General features: G+C 37.1%; 1 protein-coding gene across 2 annotated transcripts in view; it reads right to left on the reverse strand.

The window, feature by feature from the left end:
• The window catches only part of ZFYVE9 (zinc finger FYVE-type containing 9), a 133,444-nt gene that overhangs the window by 35,043 nt on the left and 80,524 nt on the right, over positions 1-17,877 (reverse strand). For both annotated transcript variants that reach the window (XM_082675401.1, XM_082675402.1), the window contains exons 10-11: positions 10,053-10,277; positions 8,093-8,175 (exon numbers count right to left, since the gene is read on the reverse strand). In XM_082675401.1, the coding sequence (XP_082531527.1) occupies positions 8,093-8,175; positions 10,053-10,277 (308 nt within the window). The remainder of the gene's footprint in view (positions 1-8,092; positions 8,176-10,052; positions 10,278-17,877) is intronic.

Raw genomic sequence — 17,877 nt, forward strand, 5'->3', positions numbered from 1 at the left:
GAATGGTAGGAGTTGAGATCGAAGTGATAGCACGCAGCTAGATTTCATAGGGTCTGGTAGGTCACCACAAGGACCTTTGCCTTAACTTTGAGAAGGCTTTTGACCTATTTTGACGGATCTCTCTGACTTTCTCTGTAAAGAATAGATGGAAAGGGAACAAGAATAGAAGAAAGGATATCAGATAAGCATAATAAAAATAATCCAGGCAAAAGACAGTGATAACTTGAACCAAGATGTTAACAGTTCAAAAGATGGTGAGAAGTTATCAAACTCTAAATATATTTTGAAGGGAAAAAGGACAATATTTGCCCTTAGGTTGGATGTGGAATGTGAAAAAAAAAAAGAGATGACTCTGAATTTCATGGCCTGGGCAAGTTGAAGACAGGAACTGCCATTTACTGAGATGTAGAATATGATAGGAAGGGGAAGTCAGAAGACTGCAGGAGAAGAACCAAGCAAGAATGGTGTCCTGGAGGCTAAGAAAAGAAAACGTGTAGATATTAGTAAGTTGCTGGATGGAACTGTGTGAAAATTATCTTCTGATTGCTTCTATTCACTCAGGGAAATTGGGCTAAGCCATCAGCTGAAACTGAGGAAAGGAGAGGAGGCACTGGAAATTTGAGAAGAGATCACATGCAAATAGTCATCTAGGGAAGTAGGAATGTGTTATGGACCAGGAAGGATTGCCAGGTAGGTCCAAGAGCTTCCTTAATGGTATTGGTCATGAATCTAAAATGAGACCGGTGAATATGCTACTCTTTTTGTCTTCACTCATATTTAAGCTTGGATGTAAGTTAAGAATGAAGGAAGAATTAGATCCAACCAGGTATAATCAATTGACTTTTGATAAAGGTGCAAAGGCAAGTAAATGACAAATGATACTGAAATGACTGGACATACAAGTGGGAAAAAAAAGAACTTCAAACAATGCCTAACAATCATAAAGATTAACTAAAAATGGATCACTGACCTAAATATAAAACATAAAACTACAAACTTTTTTTTTTTTTTTTTTTTTTGCGTGGTACGTGGGCCTCTCCCGTTGCGGAGCACAGGCAACGGACGTGCAGGGTCAGCGGCCATGGCTTACGGGCCTAGCCACTCCGCGGCATGTGGGATCTTCCCGGACCGGGCCATGAACCCATGTCCCCTGCATCGGCAGGTGGACTCTCAACCACTGCGCCACCAGGGAATCCCAAACTACAAACTTTTTAGAAGAAAACATGGAGGAAAATGTTTGTGATATAAGTTTCAGTCAATAAGTTCTTAGATATGATATAAAAAGAACACTCCATAAAAAAATTAATAAACTGGACTTCAACAAAATTAAAAACTTTTGTTCTGTGAAAGACACTGTTAAGAGAATGAAAAGATAAATTACAGACTGGGAGAAAATATTTTTAAATGATACAAATCTACCAAAGGACTTACATTCAGAATAGATGAAATACTCTCAAAACTCAACAATAAGAAAACAACAACCATATTTTTAAAATATGAACAGTTGAAAAAATCTGAACATTCACTAAAGATATAAAGAAGACAAAATAAGCAAATGAAAGATGCTCTAAATCATTCATCACAGGAAATATACAAATTAAAATCACAAAAATTAAAACCACTAGACTCCTATTAGAATGGCAAAAATTAAAAACCAAAAAGGAGAAATAATGAGTACAGGCCAAAAAAAAAGTATCCTTATACCTGATGAATGCAAAATACTGCAGGCATTTTAGAAAACAATTTCAGTTCCTTATAATGTTAAACATACAATATGGCTCAACTATCCCACTCCCACAGAAATGAAAACTAAATATTCACACAAAACTTAAGACATGGATATTTATAGCAGCTTTATTCCCAGTCGCCAGAAACTAGAAACCCAGATATGCATCAACAGGTGAATGAATAAACTGTAGTTCATACATACAATACAACACTACTCAGCAATAAAAATGAATGACCTATTGATACTGAAGGGTACCAGAATACAGTACCCCTAAATATGCCTCTTGTTAATCAGTCTTTGGCCAGTCTAATTTAGAGGGCCCCAGCTGAAGAACCTGAGATGAGTAGAAGAAAAAGATTTTATTTCCTTCCCAACAATACATATAACAACACAGATTAATCTCAAATGCATTATGATAAGTAAAAGAAGCCAGATTAAGAAGGCTACATGCTGTATAATTTCCATTATAGGACAGTCTGAAAAAACTAAAACTATAGGGACAAAGGATCAATGGTTGCCAGACATTACAGGTGCACCAGCAAATTTTCTGGTGATGGAACTGTTCTGTATCTTGATTGTGACAGTGGTAGTAACATAACTGTATACATTGTCAAAACTCTTGGAATGTACTCCAAAAAAGGTGGATTTTACCATACATAAATTGAAAAAAATAATTTTAAACAAAGAGGTAGATTTAATCAGGGTTTACATTTTGCCAGGCTACCACAACACAGGGTAAAAGCGAAAAAAGAACTAGAATTATGTAAAAAAGTGATTTTAATGATGAAACCATGGAATCTTAATGTAGATAAACAGAAAAGCCGGAGGAGTGAGAAACAGTGAAAAGGTTTTGAAATCAATAGGTTGTAAATCCCGGTAAACTAGGGAGAAAGTGATGATGTAGAGTGAGATGCTTCAGTAGATAATCCAATAAATATTTGTAAAAATGAATTGAGATAGGCCATAAAAACCTTAGGCTGCTGTTGCTTGATTACAGGATAAATATCTCCTTTTCATTCCAAAATAGATTACAATCTGAAAGAAAAACTATCTTGTCAAAAATGTGACTAAAAACTAAAGTTACCAAGGAGGGACAAAGGGATGGGGGTAGGAATAGAAGAAGAGAGAGAGAGATCTTATAGATTAAAATATAATTTAAAAAATTTCACTTCTGGCCAAGATGGAGAAAAGGGGACTGGATTTAGCCTTCTGCCTTAAACGACCAAAATTCACACAAAACACATGGAACAGTGATCACCAAGACACCAAATTTCAGACAACAAAGGACAGTGGTCCTTGAGAGACAGGAAACAAACAAGATGAGCTCTATGACTGCCCAGCTTATGCTTTAGGAGCGTTTCCAAGCTCAGATGCAGGAAGCGGGAACCCAGGCAGAGGCTGGCAGACTTCCTGAGTTGAGGAGACAAAACTGAAAATCGAGAAAAAAATCAAGGTAGCTAGAGTTCACAGGACAGAGAGGAGAAAACTGCAGAGAGAGAACTCCAAAGGTTCACACAGGGTCCCATCAGAATAGCAGTGTTCTGATTAGCAAATGTGTGTGAGGAAACTTCTTGAGGCTAGTGAAAGAAATGCCTGAAATGATTATTGGGAGCATATCTGTTACACAGGTCTGGGAATAGTGCCTATTCCCAAAACCCAGATAGAAAAAGCTCATAATTCATGGGCACTGGGTAAAGTATTACTGTATAATAAAGAATTTGGCTGACCTCTACCCCTGGTTCCTGGGAGGTAACCTCTAAACCCATGGAATTTCCTGAGTGATATGAGTGCCTTTGTTATTCCTGGCAGACTCTGAGAGTCTATGTCAGTTTGATGACACTGATGCTAAAAGGATAACTCGGGCTGGGGGCTGGCCATTTCAGAAACATCAACCATGTGATGAGAGGCTGGGGCTCTGAGGCACGTGATATCAGCCTGACTTCTGCCGAGTGCCGAAGCGGGGCTGGAGACTGAGTTCAATCACACAGCCGGTGATTCAATCAATCAGGCCTTGTAGGGAAACTCCAATAAAAACTCAGGACACAGATGTCTAGGAGCTCATTCCATATGTATTGTTACACATCAATGTATGTGGAAAGTGACATGTTCCCGAAGACAAAGAAGCTTCTTGTTTGGGACCCTCCCAGACCTTGCACTACGTGTCTCTTCTATCGGCTGCTCCTGATTTATATCTCCCTTGTTATAATAAAACTGTATCATAAGTACAGTTGACCCCTGAATAACATGGGGGTTGGGGCGTCAACCCCTGCAAAGTTGGAAATCCATGTATAATATTACATTCAGCTCTCTGAAGTGCAGTTCTATATCTGTGGATTCAACTAAGCATGGACTGTGTAGTACACATTTATTGAAAAAAATCCACGTATAAGTGGATCTGAGCAGTTCAAGCCCTGTTGTTTAAGGGTTAACCGCATAGTACTTTGCTGAGTTCTATGAATCATTCTAGTAAATTATCAACCCTGACAGGTTAGTGGGATCTCCCACACTTGTATCTAGTTAGTCAGAACCGTGGGAGGTCTGGGGACCCCTGAACTTGCAGCTAGCATCTGAAGTAATGGCAGTCTTGTGAAGGACTGTGCTTAATCTGTGAAGTTTGGCTTAATTCCAGACAACACCAGAAGTCATTACAAATATAGCTGAGCTCTGAACAATGTGGGGGTTAGGGGCACTGACCCCCTCTGTGCAGTCAAAAATCCATGTACAAATTATAGTCAGCCCTCCATATCCGTGGTTCTGCATTGGAGGATTTAACCAAGAATGGCTCAGGTAGTACAGTAGTATTTACTGTCGAAAAAAAATCCACGTATAAGTGGACCCGCATGGTTCAAACCAGCGATGTTCAAGGGTCAGCTGTACTCAGAAGGGTTTTGCCTTAGTAGTGGGGAATAATCAGCCCTATACTAAATAAGACTTTGGTTCCACCTTACAAATCTTAAAAGCAAGACTCAAAAGGATCAACCTATTTTTTAGATAAATTAACTGTGTTATTTGTAACCAAACTCAAGAATTTTTACAGGAACATAAAAATACCTGGCATCCAGCAAGGTAAAATCACAATATCTGTCATCCAATAAAAAATTTTTTAAATACCAAGGATGCAAAGAAGCAGGAAAATACAACTCAAAATGCTGGGGGTGGGGGGGAATCAATCAATGGCAACTGAGTCAGAAATAAAACACGTTAGAATTTCCAAACAAGGACATCATAATACTTATTATAATTATATTCCATATGTTTAAAAAGTTAAGTACAGGCACAGAAGATATAGAAAAAGACCCAAGTCAAACTTCTAGAAATGAAAATTACAATGGCTGAAATTACAGGAAAAAAGAAAAAGGATGGAATCAATGGCAGTTTAAGTACTGCAAAATAAAAGATTACTACAATGAGGTATCACCTCACACCAGTCAGAATGGCCATCATCAAACAATCTACAAACAATAAACGTTGGAGAGGGTGTGGAGAAAAGGGAACCCTCTTGCACTGCTGGTGGGAATGTAAATTGATACAGCCACTATGGAGAACAGTATGGAGGTTCCTTTAAAAAACTAAAAATAGAACTACCATATGACCCAGCAATCCCACTACTGGGCATACACCCTGAGAAAACCATAATTCAAAAACAGTCATGTACCACAATGTTCACTGCAGCTCCATTTACAATAGCCAGGACATGGAAGCAACCTAAGTGTCCATCGACAGAAGGATGGATAAAGAAGATGTGGCACATATATACAATGGAATATTACTCAGCCATAAAAAGAAACGAAATTGAGTTATTTGTAGTGAGGCGGATGGACCTAGAGTGTGTCATACAGAGTGAAGTAAGTCAGAAAGAGAAAAATAAATACTGTATGCTAACACATATATACGGAATCTAAAAAAAAAAAAAAGGTTCTGAAGAACCTAGGGGCAGGACAGGAATAAAGATGCAGACATAGAGAATGGACTTGAGGACACAGGGAGGGGGAAGGGTAAACTGGGATGAAGTGAGAGTGGCATGGACATATATACACTACCAAATGTAAAACAGATAGCTAGCGGGAAGCAGCCACATAGCACAGGGAGATCAGCTCAGTGCTTTGTGACCACCTAGAGGGGTGGGATGGGGAGGGTGGGAGGGAAATGCAAAAGGGAGGGGATATGGGGATATATATATGTATATGTATAGCTGATTCACTTTGTTATAAAACAGAAACTAACACACCATTGTAAAGCAATTATACTCCAATAAAGATGTTAAAAAAATTAAAAAGTTCCAACTCAGAAAAAAATAAATAAAAATAAAAGATTAGTGAACTTGAGGACACAGCAATAAAAAAAACCTGTCCAAAATGAAACACACAGAGGAAAAAAAAAACACTGAAAAAGAAATAAAGAGAGCATTAGTGGGCTTCCCTGGTGGCGCAGTGGTTGAGAATCTGCCTGCCAATGCAGGGGACACGGGTTCGAGCCCTGGTCTGGAAAGATCCCACATGCCGCAGAGCAACTAGGCCCGTGAGCCACAATTACTGAGCCTGCGTGTCTGGAGCCTGTGCTCTGCAACAAGAGAGGCCGCGATAGTGAGAGGCCCGCACACCTTGATGAAGAGTGGCCCCCACTTGCCACAACTAGAGAAAGCCCTCGCATAGAAACGAAGACCCAACACAGCCATAAATTAAAAAAAAAAAAAGAGAGCATTAGTGAGCTGTGAAACAATTTCAAGCCTGCTAATAAGTCTATTAACAGTGGAGTCCCTGAAGGAGAGGAGGGGTGGACAGAACAATTATTTGATGAAAACTATAAACCCACAGATCTAAGAAGCTCAGAAAACCCCAGCACAAGAAACAACATGGAAAAAAACTATACCAAGGCACATAATCAAATGGCTCAAAAACAGTGATAAAAAGAAAATTTTCAAAGCAAAGAGAGAAGGGTAAAACATTATGTAGACAGGAACAAAGGAGGGAAAACATATTTCTCATCTGAAAAAATGCAAACTGGAAGGCAATAGAGCAAATCTTTAAAATTCTCAAAGAATTAAACTGTCAGCCTAGAATTCTACATCCAGCAAGAGCATCTTTCAAATAGAAAGGACGTTGTTAGAAATATAGATGCTAAAAGAATTCACCACCAGCCAATCCACACTATAAGAAACATTACAGGAAATCTTTCAGGTAGAAGGACAATGACACCAGATGGAAATACAGATTTATACAAAGGAATGAAAAGCACTGGAAATGGCAACTACATGGGTAAACCTACAAGAAGCTTTCTTAGTTTACATCTCTTTAAAAGATAACTGGAACTATAACTACAATCGCATGACAGAGTGAGGAAATAAACAAGTCTCCCAAAAGCAACTAAACAGTTGGGTAGATTTATTAAAAAAACAAAACAAACAAACAAAAAAAAACATTTCAGTGCCCTGGAATTAGACCAAAGACATACAATACACTGAGATGTGTTCATTCATAAAAACTACTGAACTTCAAGTAAGAAGAATAGAGTTGAATCTGTGATTTTCTTGCCTGGGGCTGCCTTTAGCCCTGTTCATAGTTCAGCCAGGGCAAGGTAGTTTGTGAAAACAATAAGCTTTGCTGCTTGAAGGATCTTGCTTGATTTGGAGTGTCTCAGTTAAAGTGGTAATCTCAGTGGCTAGTGAAAAGGACCAGTGGCCCTGTTAGTCTGAGGATGCTAGCCTATTTGGAGCAAGTAATGAGCAGCAGACTAGTGAGAGATTTAACAAGAAGTTCTGGGAATGAGACAGACATAGGGAACTTCATAAACTCTCCAAATACCCAGGACTGACCTTAGTCTGTGCACATGTGCAGCAGTGACCTTAATGGGCCCAAGCCAAGCAACATTCTTGGTCAACAGGGTTAGAGCCCGTGCATGTGCAGAGGAGACATGAGCGAGTCCAGCAGAAAAGAAAAGAATGACGTTTGAATCCCAGTCCATGCAGATCCATCAAGAAAGTATAGATGCCTTACTGCCTAGAGGTATCTGAACACAATCCCTGACCAATCTTCGGCAAAACAGTAAGCTACACAGACACAGGGGACACCATCAGGATGCCAGGCTTAAAATTAAAAGAAGACATAATGCTGGGTGCTTTAATTATAACTACTCACAATAATCCTGCAAGGTCACTTACTTAGTGTATAACCAAGAGCCAGAATCCTGTACTATTTCATTCCAAACCTCCATATACTTTCCAAAGAATATACATGTTCTGTTCTTTTCCTATAGTAACTCTTCACCTACGTGAAGCGGCAGGGTATTAACAAAATAATAAAATCCTTCTCTCCCTTCTCATGCAAACCCCAGTAAGGAAAAAGAAAATAAAAATTCCCAACTTACGGCAAGAAGATTCATGATGGTATGCCCCGTCTCTCCAAACAATGGCTTCCGAAATCTGACACTGAACAGTGGGCAAGGATAAACTATGGAAATGAGAAATGATCAGACTAAGTTTGGCAGCTTAAAATTTTGGTAAAAGAGACATCACGTTTCATAGAGTTCTCAAAATATAACTGTAATGACTCATTAGAGCATAAAATTTAGGGCTCAGGAAGTATTTACCATAACAGCATCACAGACAAATTTGGAGCCTTCTACAAACCACACCAGTCTTTTGATGCAGCTGTTTCAAAAATGAACTACATGTCTTAAGAAGCACTCTTTTCCAAACTGGATTAATATATTCCAGGAAACAAGTATCTCCTGATTCCTCTGTGCTCAGGAAGTCTAAAAGAGTTCACTCTTACACATTTCTGACTCAGAACCCTCCTTAGACAAGCCAAACACCAGGTGATCCTATTAGCTGGCTCACTCCTCGAACTTTACGGTTTCAACTGCCTGTACAACACAGGAAAATACAAATGTTTTTCCTCTGCACACAATCCTTTCCTTTCCCTACTTCATTTAGCTGATTCATATGCTTCTTTCACAGTTCAGTCCAGAGGTACCTTGGTCCTTCATTCTTGGTGAAGTTAGAGCCCATCTTTGAACTCCCAAAGAAATCTGTTAACTTTGAACATGTGTTTTGACATAATATACTACTATAATCATGATTTCTACGTCTTCCTTACAAAAGTTCCCAAAAGCCTATAACCACGTCTCAGCCATTTCTGAATTCCAGATTTATTACACATGGTAGGCCTTTATTAAATTCTTGTTGAATGAATGAATAAATAAGTGAAAGACTGAACGTGACCTGCTGAAAACATATAATACACTGTTTTATGTTTGATAAAATAATTTTTAATGATCTCATTTGATCCTCTTAATAATACCATGCAATATAAAAGGCAAGTATTATTATCTCCAGTTGCAAAGGAAACTGACAATCAGACAACTTGAATGACTTCACCCAAAGTTACAGAGCTAGTAAATGGCAGAGTTAAGAACGTTATTCAAGTGGTCTGATTCCTAGACCAGGGCAACGTTGATTAGGAAAAGATATAAAGTTTAAAATAAAGCTTGCATGGGACTTCCCTGGTGGTCCAGTGGTTAAAAATCTGCCTTCCAATGCAGGGGATACAGGTTCGATCCCTGGTCAGAGAACTAAGATCCCACATGCTGCAGGGCAACTAAGCCCGCGTGCTGCAAGTACTGAGCCCGCATGCCTCAACTACAGAGCCCACATGCTCTGGAGCCCATGTGCCACAACTACTGAGCCCGCGCACTCTGGAGCCTGCTCGCCACAACTAGAGAGAAGCCCGTGTGCTGCAAAGAAAGATCCCGCGTGCCACAACTAAAGACACAACACAGCCAAAAATAAATAAATAAATAAAATAATAACAAAATAAAATAAAATAAAGCTTGCATTTAGGCCTTAATATCTTTAAAAACAATCACAGCTTAGTTGCACTGCTATGGCCAAGGACAAGGAGGCTCTTTTGTTGCTTACTTTACCAGCTGAGAGTGATCTCTATACCACTAGCTTCCAGTATCTGTTACATTATATAAAATATAATTTGTCATAACTATTTTCTAACCAAGTGACAAAAAATATACTTACCATATACAGCTACTATAAAAATAAAGTTACTTGTTAAGTTGATATTCATTTTTTCTGAAGATGATCATGTATCTATCAATTAACCTATAAAACCAGTAATTTTACAAGGCAATAATGTTATTTTGAGTTCTTCCCATTATAGCCAAAATAAGTAGAGACACTGGCCAAATTTAGCTTAGCTATTCCAAAAGAATACTTCCGTTTAATTGTATCACCATGGGGCTCTCTGAATATCTCAAGTCTGTTTAGTCATTACGTCTTGGTCATAATGCTTAGAAGAGGGTATTTTATACTTACGTCGATATTCGGCTCCAAGTCTCAACATCAGTCGGATGGGAAACACTTTAGCCCAAGGAGTTTCCCATTTCTGGATGAGAATCCCAAACAAGTAAGGTGGGGTTGGGAGTACTAGGTCTTGCAGTGACTGGTAAGTAGATGTCACATATAAGAATCCGCCATGTTCTTTACTGCCAAGGAAACTTTGACTGAAGAAGGAATGTCCCAAGTTGCCTACAACATTCCCTAAAACAAAAAAGTTCATTAATTACCATCAATAAATCAATCATATTTTTAATAATCATTATTATCAGCACTGGGCCAGACACTACCAAACAATAATTCCCAACCTTTCACTATGAAAGACACATATTTATAAAGTTGTTTTTAAATAAATGGCATTTATTAAATGAAAACTTGTTTTCCAATTTTATCAGGGCTTCTGGTGAGCATAAAATACCTTGTATTATCACATTCTAGTATGTCTGGCTAAAAGCCAAAAATATTGATGCCTTCCTTTAGATTAAACTTACTGTATGAATTACTTTAGAGGTCTCAGTATAAAAATTATTGCCTCAAATGTCACAAAAAAAAGGTTAAGATTAGGTACCTGCTCTCACAGAGCTTACAATCCCATTGAGTAAATAAATTCAATTCATGAACATAATGAATTAAGACATTAAGTACAACTATATATATGAGATATTAAGGGAAGAAAATTTATGGAGAAAGTAGTAAAACAGACAGGATTTACTCTATTTTTGGTTGAGACAAATATGAAACATAAACAACTTAGGGTTTATTTAAATTCATATTAGGCAGGTTTTTTGTTTTTTAGTTGCAAATGCTCTTAACTAAGTACTTTCTAATTCAAATATTTTCTGAATGAAACAACAACAAATCACCCTTCATTAAGGAGACATTTTCCTCAGTTTAGAACTACAAAAGAACTTCATGACAAGAGCTGTTCAATAATGTAACAGCAGATTTGTTCACTAGACATGTGCAAGCTTCCTTTGATGTCTCTGAAAGAAATAACAGCAAATACAGAAATCGCCATCAGAGAAGTTAAATGCTTACTTTCCTTGAAAAATAGAGTCTATTTGCAGAACAGTTCAATGATGGAACATAGAATCCTTGAGTGAAGTGGAAGCTATGCTGACAGTAGGGAACACAAGTGAAGGGAAGACTTCCCCACAAAACCAGAAACTTTATGACTGAAAGCCATGTTCACCTGCACATCATCACCTGCCAAATACATTTAGGGGTAGTACCCTTGCCCCAGGATTAACGAAATCTGGGGGACCTCCCTGGCGGTCCAGTGGTTAAGACTCCACGCTCCCAATGCAGGGGGCCCGGGTTTGATCCCTGGTTGGGGAACTAGGATCCTGCATGCCACTTGGCACAGCCAAAAAATAAATAAATTAATTAAATTAAATTAAAAAATAAATGAGAACCTACAGGGGAAAACCCCCCAAATCTGGCTTTACATTTAAGCTGCTGGGCCAGATCTATAAAAACAAAATAGGGCTTCCCTAGTGGCGCAGTGGTTGGGAGTCCACCTGCCGATGCAGGGGACACGGGTTCGTGCCCCGGTCCGGGAAGATCCCATGTGCCGCAGAGCGGCTGGGCCCGTGAGCCATGGTCGCTGAGCCTGTGCTCCGCAACAGGAGAGGCCACAACAGTGAGAGGCCCGCGTACCGCAAAACAAAAAAAAAACCCAAAATAATCCCCGTATCAAGGAAGTAGTACGTTATTTTGAAAAAAATCAGATTTTGGAGTCTCAGAGACACGGGTTTGAACACTAGTCCCATCATTTACTATTATGAGATTGGGGGCAAGTTACTTGACTTGAGCCTCAACATCTATGACAACAAGGGAAGATTATACTAAGTTTCAGACCTGATGTGAATAAATGATAGAATATATGTAAAATGACAAGCAGCACCTTGCACAGTTTGTTCTCAAAAAATGTTAACTATTACTTTTATAATGCAAATATACATATAATGAATGATCAACCAAACATTATACAACTTTCTTTGCTTTATCAAAGATTTTAGAGTAAGGTTTTTATAAATTTTCATCTTTTCACTTGAGTTGGGGTGTGGGGAGAGAATGGGAAACAAAAGAGAAGATTTTTTTCCGTCCACAATGGCGACTACACCACAGGAGTCCTCTAAAGCTCTAATGACAGCATAATGTTTATCTTTCACAAGAATGCCCTAGTGAATACAGCTCAGAGGTGAAAACTGTGTTAAGCTTGGTACTCAAAGCATTCATTCATTATTCCTTTGGGATCTCCCTATAAGAGACTGGAATCTATTACTGGTTATTGTTCCACAGATACTAATAACTTTTCTGCTTCTACCACCTAAAATCCCTCCTCCCTACCCAATCACACTCAGATTCTTCATTATGTCTTTACATTATAAAATATATCTTTTATTATTTAAGCATTTACTTTCTTAAAAATTGAAAAAAAAATTGATAGATCTCTATCAATTCTAATGAATAATTTAGTTTAGATTGCCATTTATCACCTCATCTAAAAATAAGTAACATTCCATGGGTATAGATATCAACTAAAATAAAATATTGGGTATGAGAATTTGACCAAAAAAAGCTTTCATTTGAAGACTTAAACTGGGGCTCCAACATGAAAAAGAATTCCAGAAGAAAGCAATGTTGGGAGTGAAAAAGAAGTAATACTCAAAGAGAGAATAACTAAGAACTTTCCAAATTAAAGAAAGAAATGTGTTTTCAGATCAAAAGTACACTTTAAGTACAAAAATTAGCTTAAAAATATTCTAAATACATTTTTGTCTAAGTTAATTCTTAGGCTGAGATAAACTTTCACATTAAAAAAATGAAAGATCAGGGACATCCCTAGTGGTCCAGTGGGTAAGACTCCATGCTCCCAATTCAGGGGGCCCGGGTTCCATCCCTGGACAGGGAACTAGATCCCACATGCATGCCGCAACTAAGAGTTCGCATGCCGCAATTAAGAAGTCCGTGTGTCGCAACTAAGAGTCCACATGCCGCAGCTAAGAAGTCCACATGCCAGCAACTAAAAGATCCCGTGTGCCACAACCAAGACCCAGTGCAGCCAAAATAAATAAATAGGTAGGTAAACAGATAAATAAATAAGTAGATTTTCAAAATGAAAGATCAAACTTCACTGTGTTTGTGGCCTGTAATTTTATTAGTATATTACACATTAATAAAAATAAAATTCAAAGAAGTTGAATGCAATTAACACCATACAAATCAGTAATATAGTGCCTTAAAGTTTACATTGCCTTTTGATAAATCTATATAGGATAAGAAAGAAATTTAAACTAATCAAAAGTGCATCTGGGTTAACCCAGGTGGCTACAATTTAAAGGAAAAAATAAGGAAGACTGCAGAATGAGAGTAGGTGACTAAAAGAGATAATAAAAAGAAAAAGATCTTTCAAAGATCTGAAATTATAGAAACTTCCCAAGTGACCTGCTTGAGTGACCCATGGTATTTCTTTCTCAGGGACCAGAGACACACTGGGTCTCAGAAACACTCTTAAGCTGATCTAAATAGTATTTTCCCTTGTCTCCAAGTCCCACTGGGAACAGGAAGTCAGGAATAATAAGCACAGCATTTTTATTAATAGAAGTGTTCTCTCAGGACTCCTTTCCTCCAGGTGCTTTTCCGCCAAATGACAAAAAAAGCTTGCTAGTGACATCACCCCAACTGATTTACTCCCCAACTCACAGTTTTTAAATTAAGCCTCTCCAACGTGCCAGACCATTTGTTCTAAAGGTTGGTATACAGAGTTGACCCAGACAGATAAAACTCTTGCCCTCATAGAGCTTATATCCTAATGAAGGAAGACAAACAATTTCAGTTAGTAAAGTTAGTGATAAATGTTTTGAAGAAAATACAACAAGGAAGGTAATGTGAATAATTGATGGGGGCAGGGGAGAGAATACTTCTTTAGTCATGAGAGTCAGGGAAAATCCTCAGAGAAAGAAACATTTGAGAACAAACCTGAATGAAGAGAAGAAATCAGCGAGTAAAGCTCTGAAAAGAACGGCACTCCAGGTCGGGCAGGAGTAAATTCAAAAATCATGAATCGGAAATGAGTATGACAGGTTCAAAAGTCACAAAGATGATCAATGTAGCTAAAGCAAACTGAGGACTATTAAGAGATAAGGTCAAAGAGACCTTTAAGGACTAGAACATATAGGATCATTATAAAATGGAGTTTATTCTAATTGCAGTGGGAAGACAATGGAAGGTTTAAGGTAGCTTTAATCGTGCCATCATATTCATCACCACGTTACTAGGCTACACAAATGTGCTCTCAATTCATAAGGATTAGATTTAGGACACCCAAGAAATAGTTGAGAGAAGATAAACAAGTCTGTAAATGTAAAATTCTGAATAATTTAAAGGGAACAAAAAGTTTTTTCAAATGTAGAAATGATCTAACCTACAAGGTTAATATTTATGTTCTGTGCTTATAATTGTCTTCTTGCTTTGTTCTGAAGTTAAATCTAAAAGTTGAAAATCAGTAACAGTGTAAACCTTATTATATCCTTAATAATCATATAATTATTATAACTGATTATTAAATATTAATCAATTCACATTAACATTTCTCTTAAATTAATAATCTTCTTGAAGAGAGAAATATTAAACTGGAAGAATTCACTGAACAATGTACCCAGGTTCCAGCACAAAAAAGCAAAGAGAAAAATTATACAAAAGAGCAGTTAAGAGATATTGAAGACTGATTTCAGAGGCCCCAACATCAAAAAAAGGTTTCCAAAAATAGACAACATTGGGAATAAAAGAGTAGTAACATTGAAAGAGATAATAATTAAGAATTTTCCAAAGTAAAGAAAGAAATGTTTTCAGATCAAAAGTACACTTTTAGTACTCAGTAGTAAAAATAAAAATAAATCCACATATGTGTATACATAATAGACCCATGGAATAGAGTCCAGAAAGAAACCTATGCATATAAGGTAAAATAACATTCAAAAACAGGACCAAGGTAATTCAATGGCAAAAGTATAGTCTTTAACAAATGGCCCTGGAACAACTGAATATCTATCTATAAGCAGGAAAAAATCAAAAACAAAATGCACAAAAAAATTCCCAAAACAAAACTTCGAGAACAAAACTTCAAGCCTTACCTCATTCCCTGTACAAAAATTAACTCCAAATTAATCATAGATCTATATGTAAAAGCTATAACTATACAACTTCCAGAAAAATACAGGTGAAAATTTTTGTGACCTTGGGTTAAGGCAGATTTTTTAGGAAACTGAAGATAAACTATAAAAGAAAAACTGATAAATTGGACTTCTATCAAATATTAAAGCTTCTACTCTTTAAAAGATAGTTAAGAAAATGAAAAACATAAGTCATAGACTGGAACATAATATCTGCAAAGCGCAATATCTGATAAAAGACTTGTATCCAAAATTTATGAAGTACCAATAACTCATTAAGAAAACAACCCAATTTTTAAATGGGCAAAAAAGAGCTACAGATGGCAAATAAGCATATGAAAAGACACTCAATATCATTAGTTATTAAGGAAATGCATATTAAAACCACAAAGAGATACCACTAAACACTCATTAGAAAGGCTTTTTTTTTTTTTAAAGGAGTATCAAGTGGTGGCAAGGATCCAGAACAATTGGAACTTTTCATACATTGCAGGTGAATGGATAAACAAATTGCGGTACAGACATCCATTCAACCATATGGATGAATCTCAAAAGCACTGCGTTAAGTGAAATAAGCCAAACATAACAGTAAGATTCCATTTATACAACCTTCTGGAAAATGCAAAACTAGAGGGACAGAAATCAAATCAATAGTTGCCAGGGACAGAGGGTAAGGGGAGGGGATTAAATACAAAGGGACATGAGGCAAGGTTTAGAGATGATGAAAACATTATATATCTTGATATTGGCGGCTGTTACCTGACTGTATCTGTTTGTCTAGACTCACTGAACTGAATATGTATATCTATATACAGTAATATATGTCTGAAAAGGCACATATTATGAGATATAAATTACACGTCATAAACCTAACAAAAACTCACAGAGAACTTTAATAGTGGACTTACAGATAATCAAGGATAAAGAGAAAATCCTAAAAGCCAAAGAGAAAAGACAAATAACTACCTGTTAAAAAAGAAAAAAAAAGTAGACTGCAGGAGATGCCAGAAGACAAGGAAGTAATACCTTCAAAGTACTTGCTAAGGGGAGGTTAAAGGAAGAAATGAAGGAAAGAGAGAAAGAAGGAAGAGAGGAAGGGAAAAAAATCTGTTAACCTAGAATTTTGTAGCCAACTAATTATTCAAGAGTGATAGCAAAATATTTCAAACATACAAGGACTAATGGAGTTTAACAACCATAGGCCCTCACCAAGAGAACTAATGAAAAGATGTATTTCAATAAGAAAAGCAAGTCCTAATGGAAATATGGGATACTAAAATAGCAGATATAGAGAAAATATAGTGGCAAACTTAATAATTTTGATTGAATTGAATACTGATTTTTATACTGATATTAAAAACTGAATATAACTGAATTAAGTAAAAACAATTATTTTTTCTTTTACAAAAGGTAAAACCAACCACAACAATAGTAAGAATGGTAAAGATATTAAACGAGTGAAGTATGCTTAGGTCTGTGTCACGTTTGGGAGGACAGAAACGCTCTGAGGCAGAATTCTGTCTGCTTCCTGGTGTACATTCCCTCCCCTTGCGTGGGGAAAACACCTATGAATATGATGGGCGTCATTCCCATGATTAGGTTACTAATTAAGAAACTTTGAGTTCATCAACAGGGAGATTATCAGACTGGGCCTGACATAAGGTCTTTAAATCTAGGTCTAGAGGTCAGAGAACCAAAGCAGAGACACACTCCTGATGACCTGAAAGAAAGGAAACATCCATGTTGTAAACTATCTACGGAGCCATGAGGCAAGGAACTGCAGACAGCCTCTAGGAGCCGAGAGTACTCCCCAACCAACAGCTAAAAGAAAGCAGGGATTTGTAAGAAAGTGAATTCTGCCAACAACCTGAGGACCTTGGGCTCCAAATGAGAAGGCCAGCATGGCTGACACCTTGAGGCACCCTGAGCCGAAGATTCAGCTAAGCTGTGCCTGGACTCCTTACCTATGGAAACTATGAGATAATAATTTGTGTTGTTTCAAGCCACTAAGTTTGTGGCTTAGAAATATAGTAATAGAAAGCTAATACATACTGAATAACAACTCTGTCAGAAAAAGGTCATAGTTGAGTGTTTATGTTGAAAAAATTAAAGGAATCCCAAAGAAAATGCTAACATAATAGAAACATGAGTAAAAGACATAAACAGGGACATATTTGTCACAGAATACAAAATGTACACGGCTTATAAATATATGAACATAATAGTTAGTGAAATGCAGTTCGAAATGAGACACCGTTTTATATCCACCAGACTGGCAAAAATTAAAACTCTCATAATATCAAATGTTGGCAACTCTTATACACTGAAAATGGGGACAGATAGATAAAAACTGGAAAACCTCTCTGGGAAATAATTTAACATCATCTAATAAAGTTGAAGAAATCCATACTTTATAAACTTATAAGTATACATGTACAAAAAAATTTAAAGAACATATCTGAAAAACAGTAAACTAGTAAGAAGAGCAAACTGTTCATCATAAAGAGAATAAACTGTGGTAAATTTATGTAGTTCATATAAAACAGTAGCCTGAAAATGAATGAACTAGAGGCATGAATGAATGACAGAAACATATGGTAGAGTGAAAAAAACAAAGCACATAAAAT

This window comes from Grampus griseus, assembly GCF_964374135.1.
Source record: "Grampus griseus genome assembly, chromosome: 1".
NCBI classification, from domain to species: Eukaryota; Metazoa; Chordata; class Mammalia; order Artiodactyla; family Delphinidae; genus Grampus; species Grampus griseus.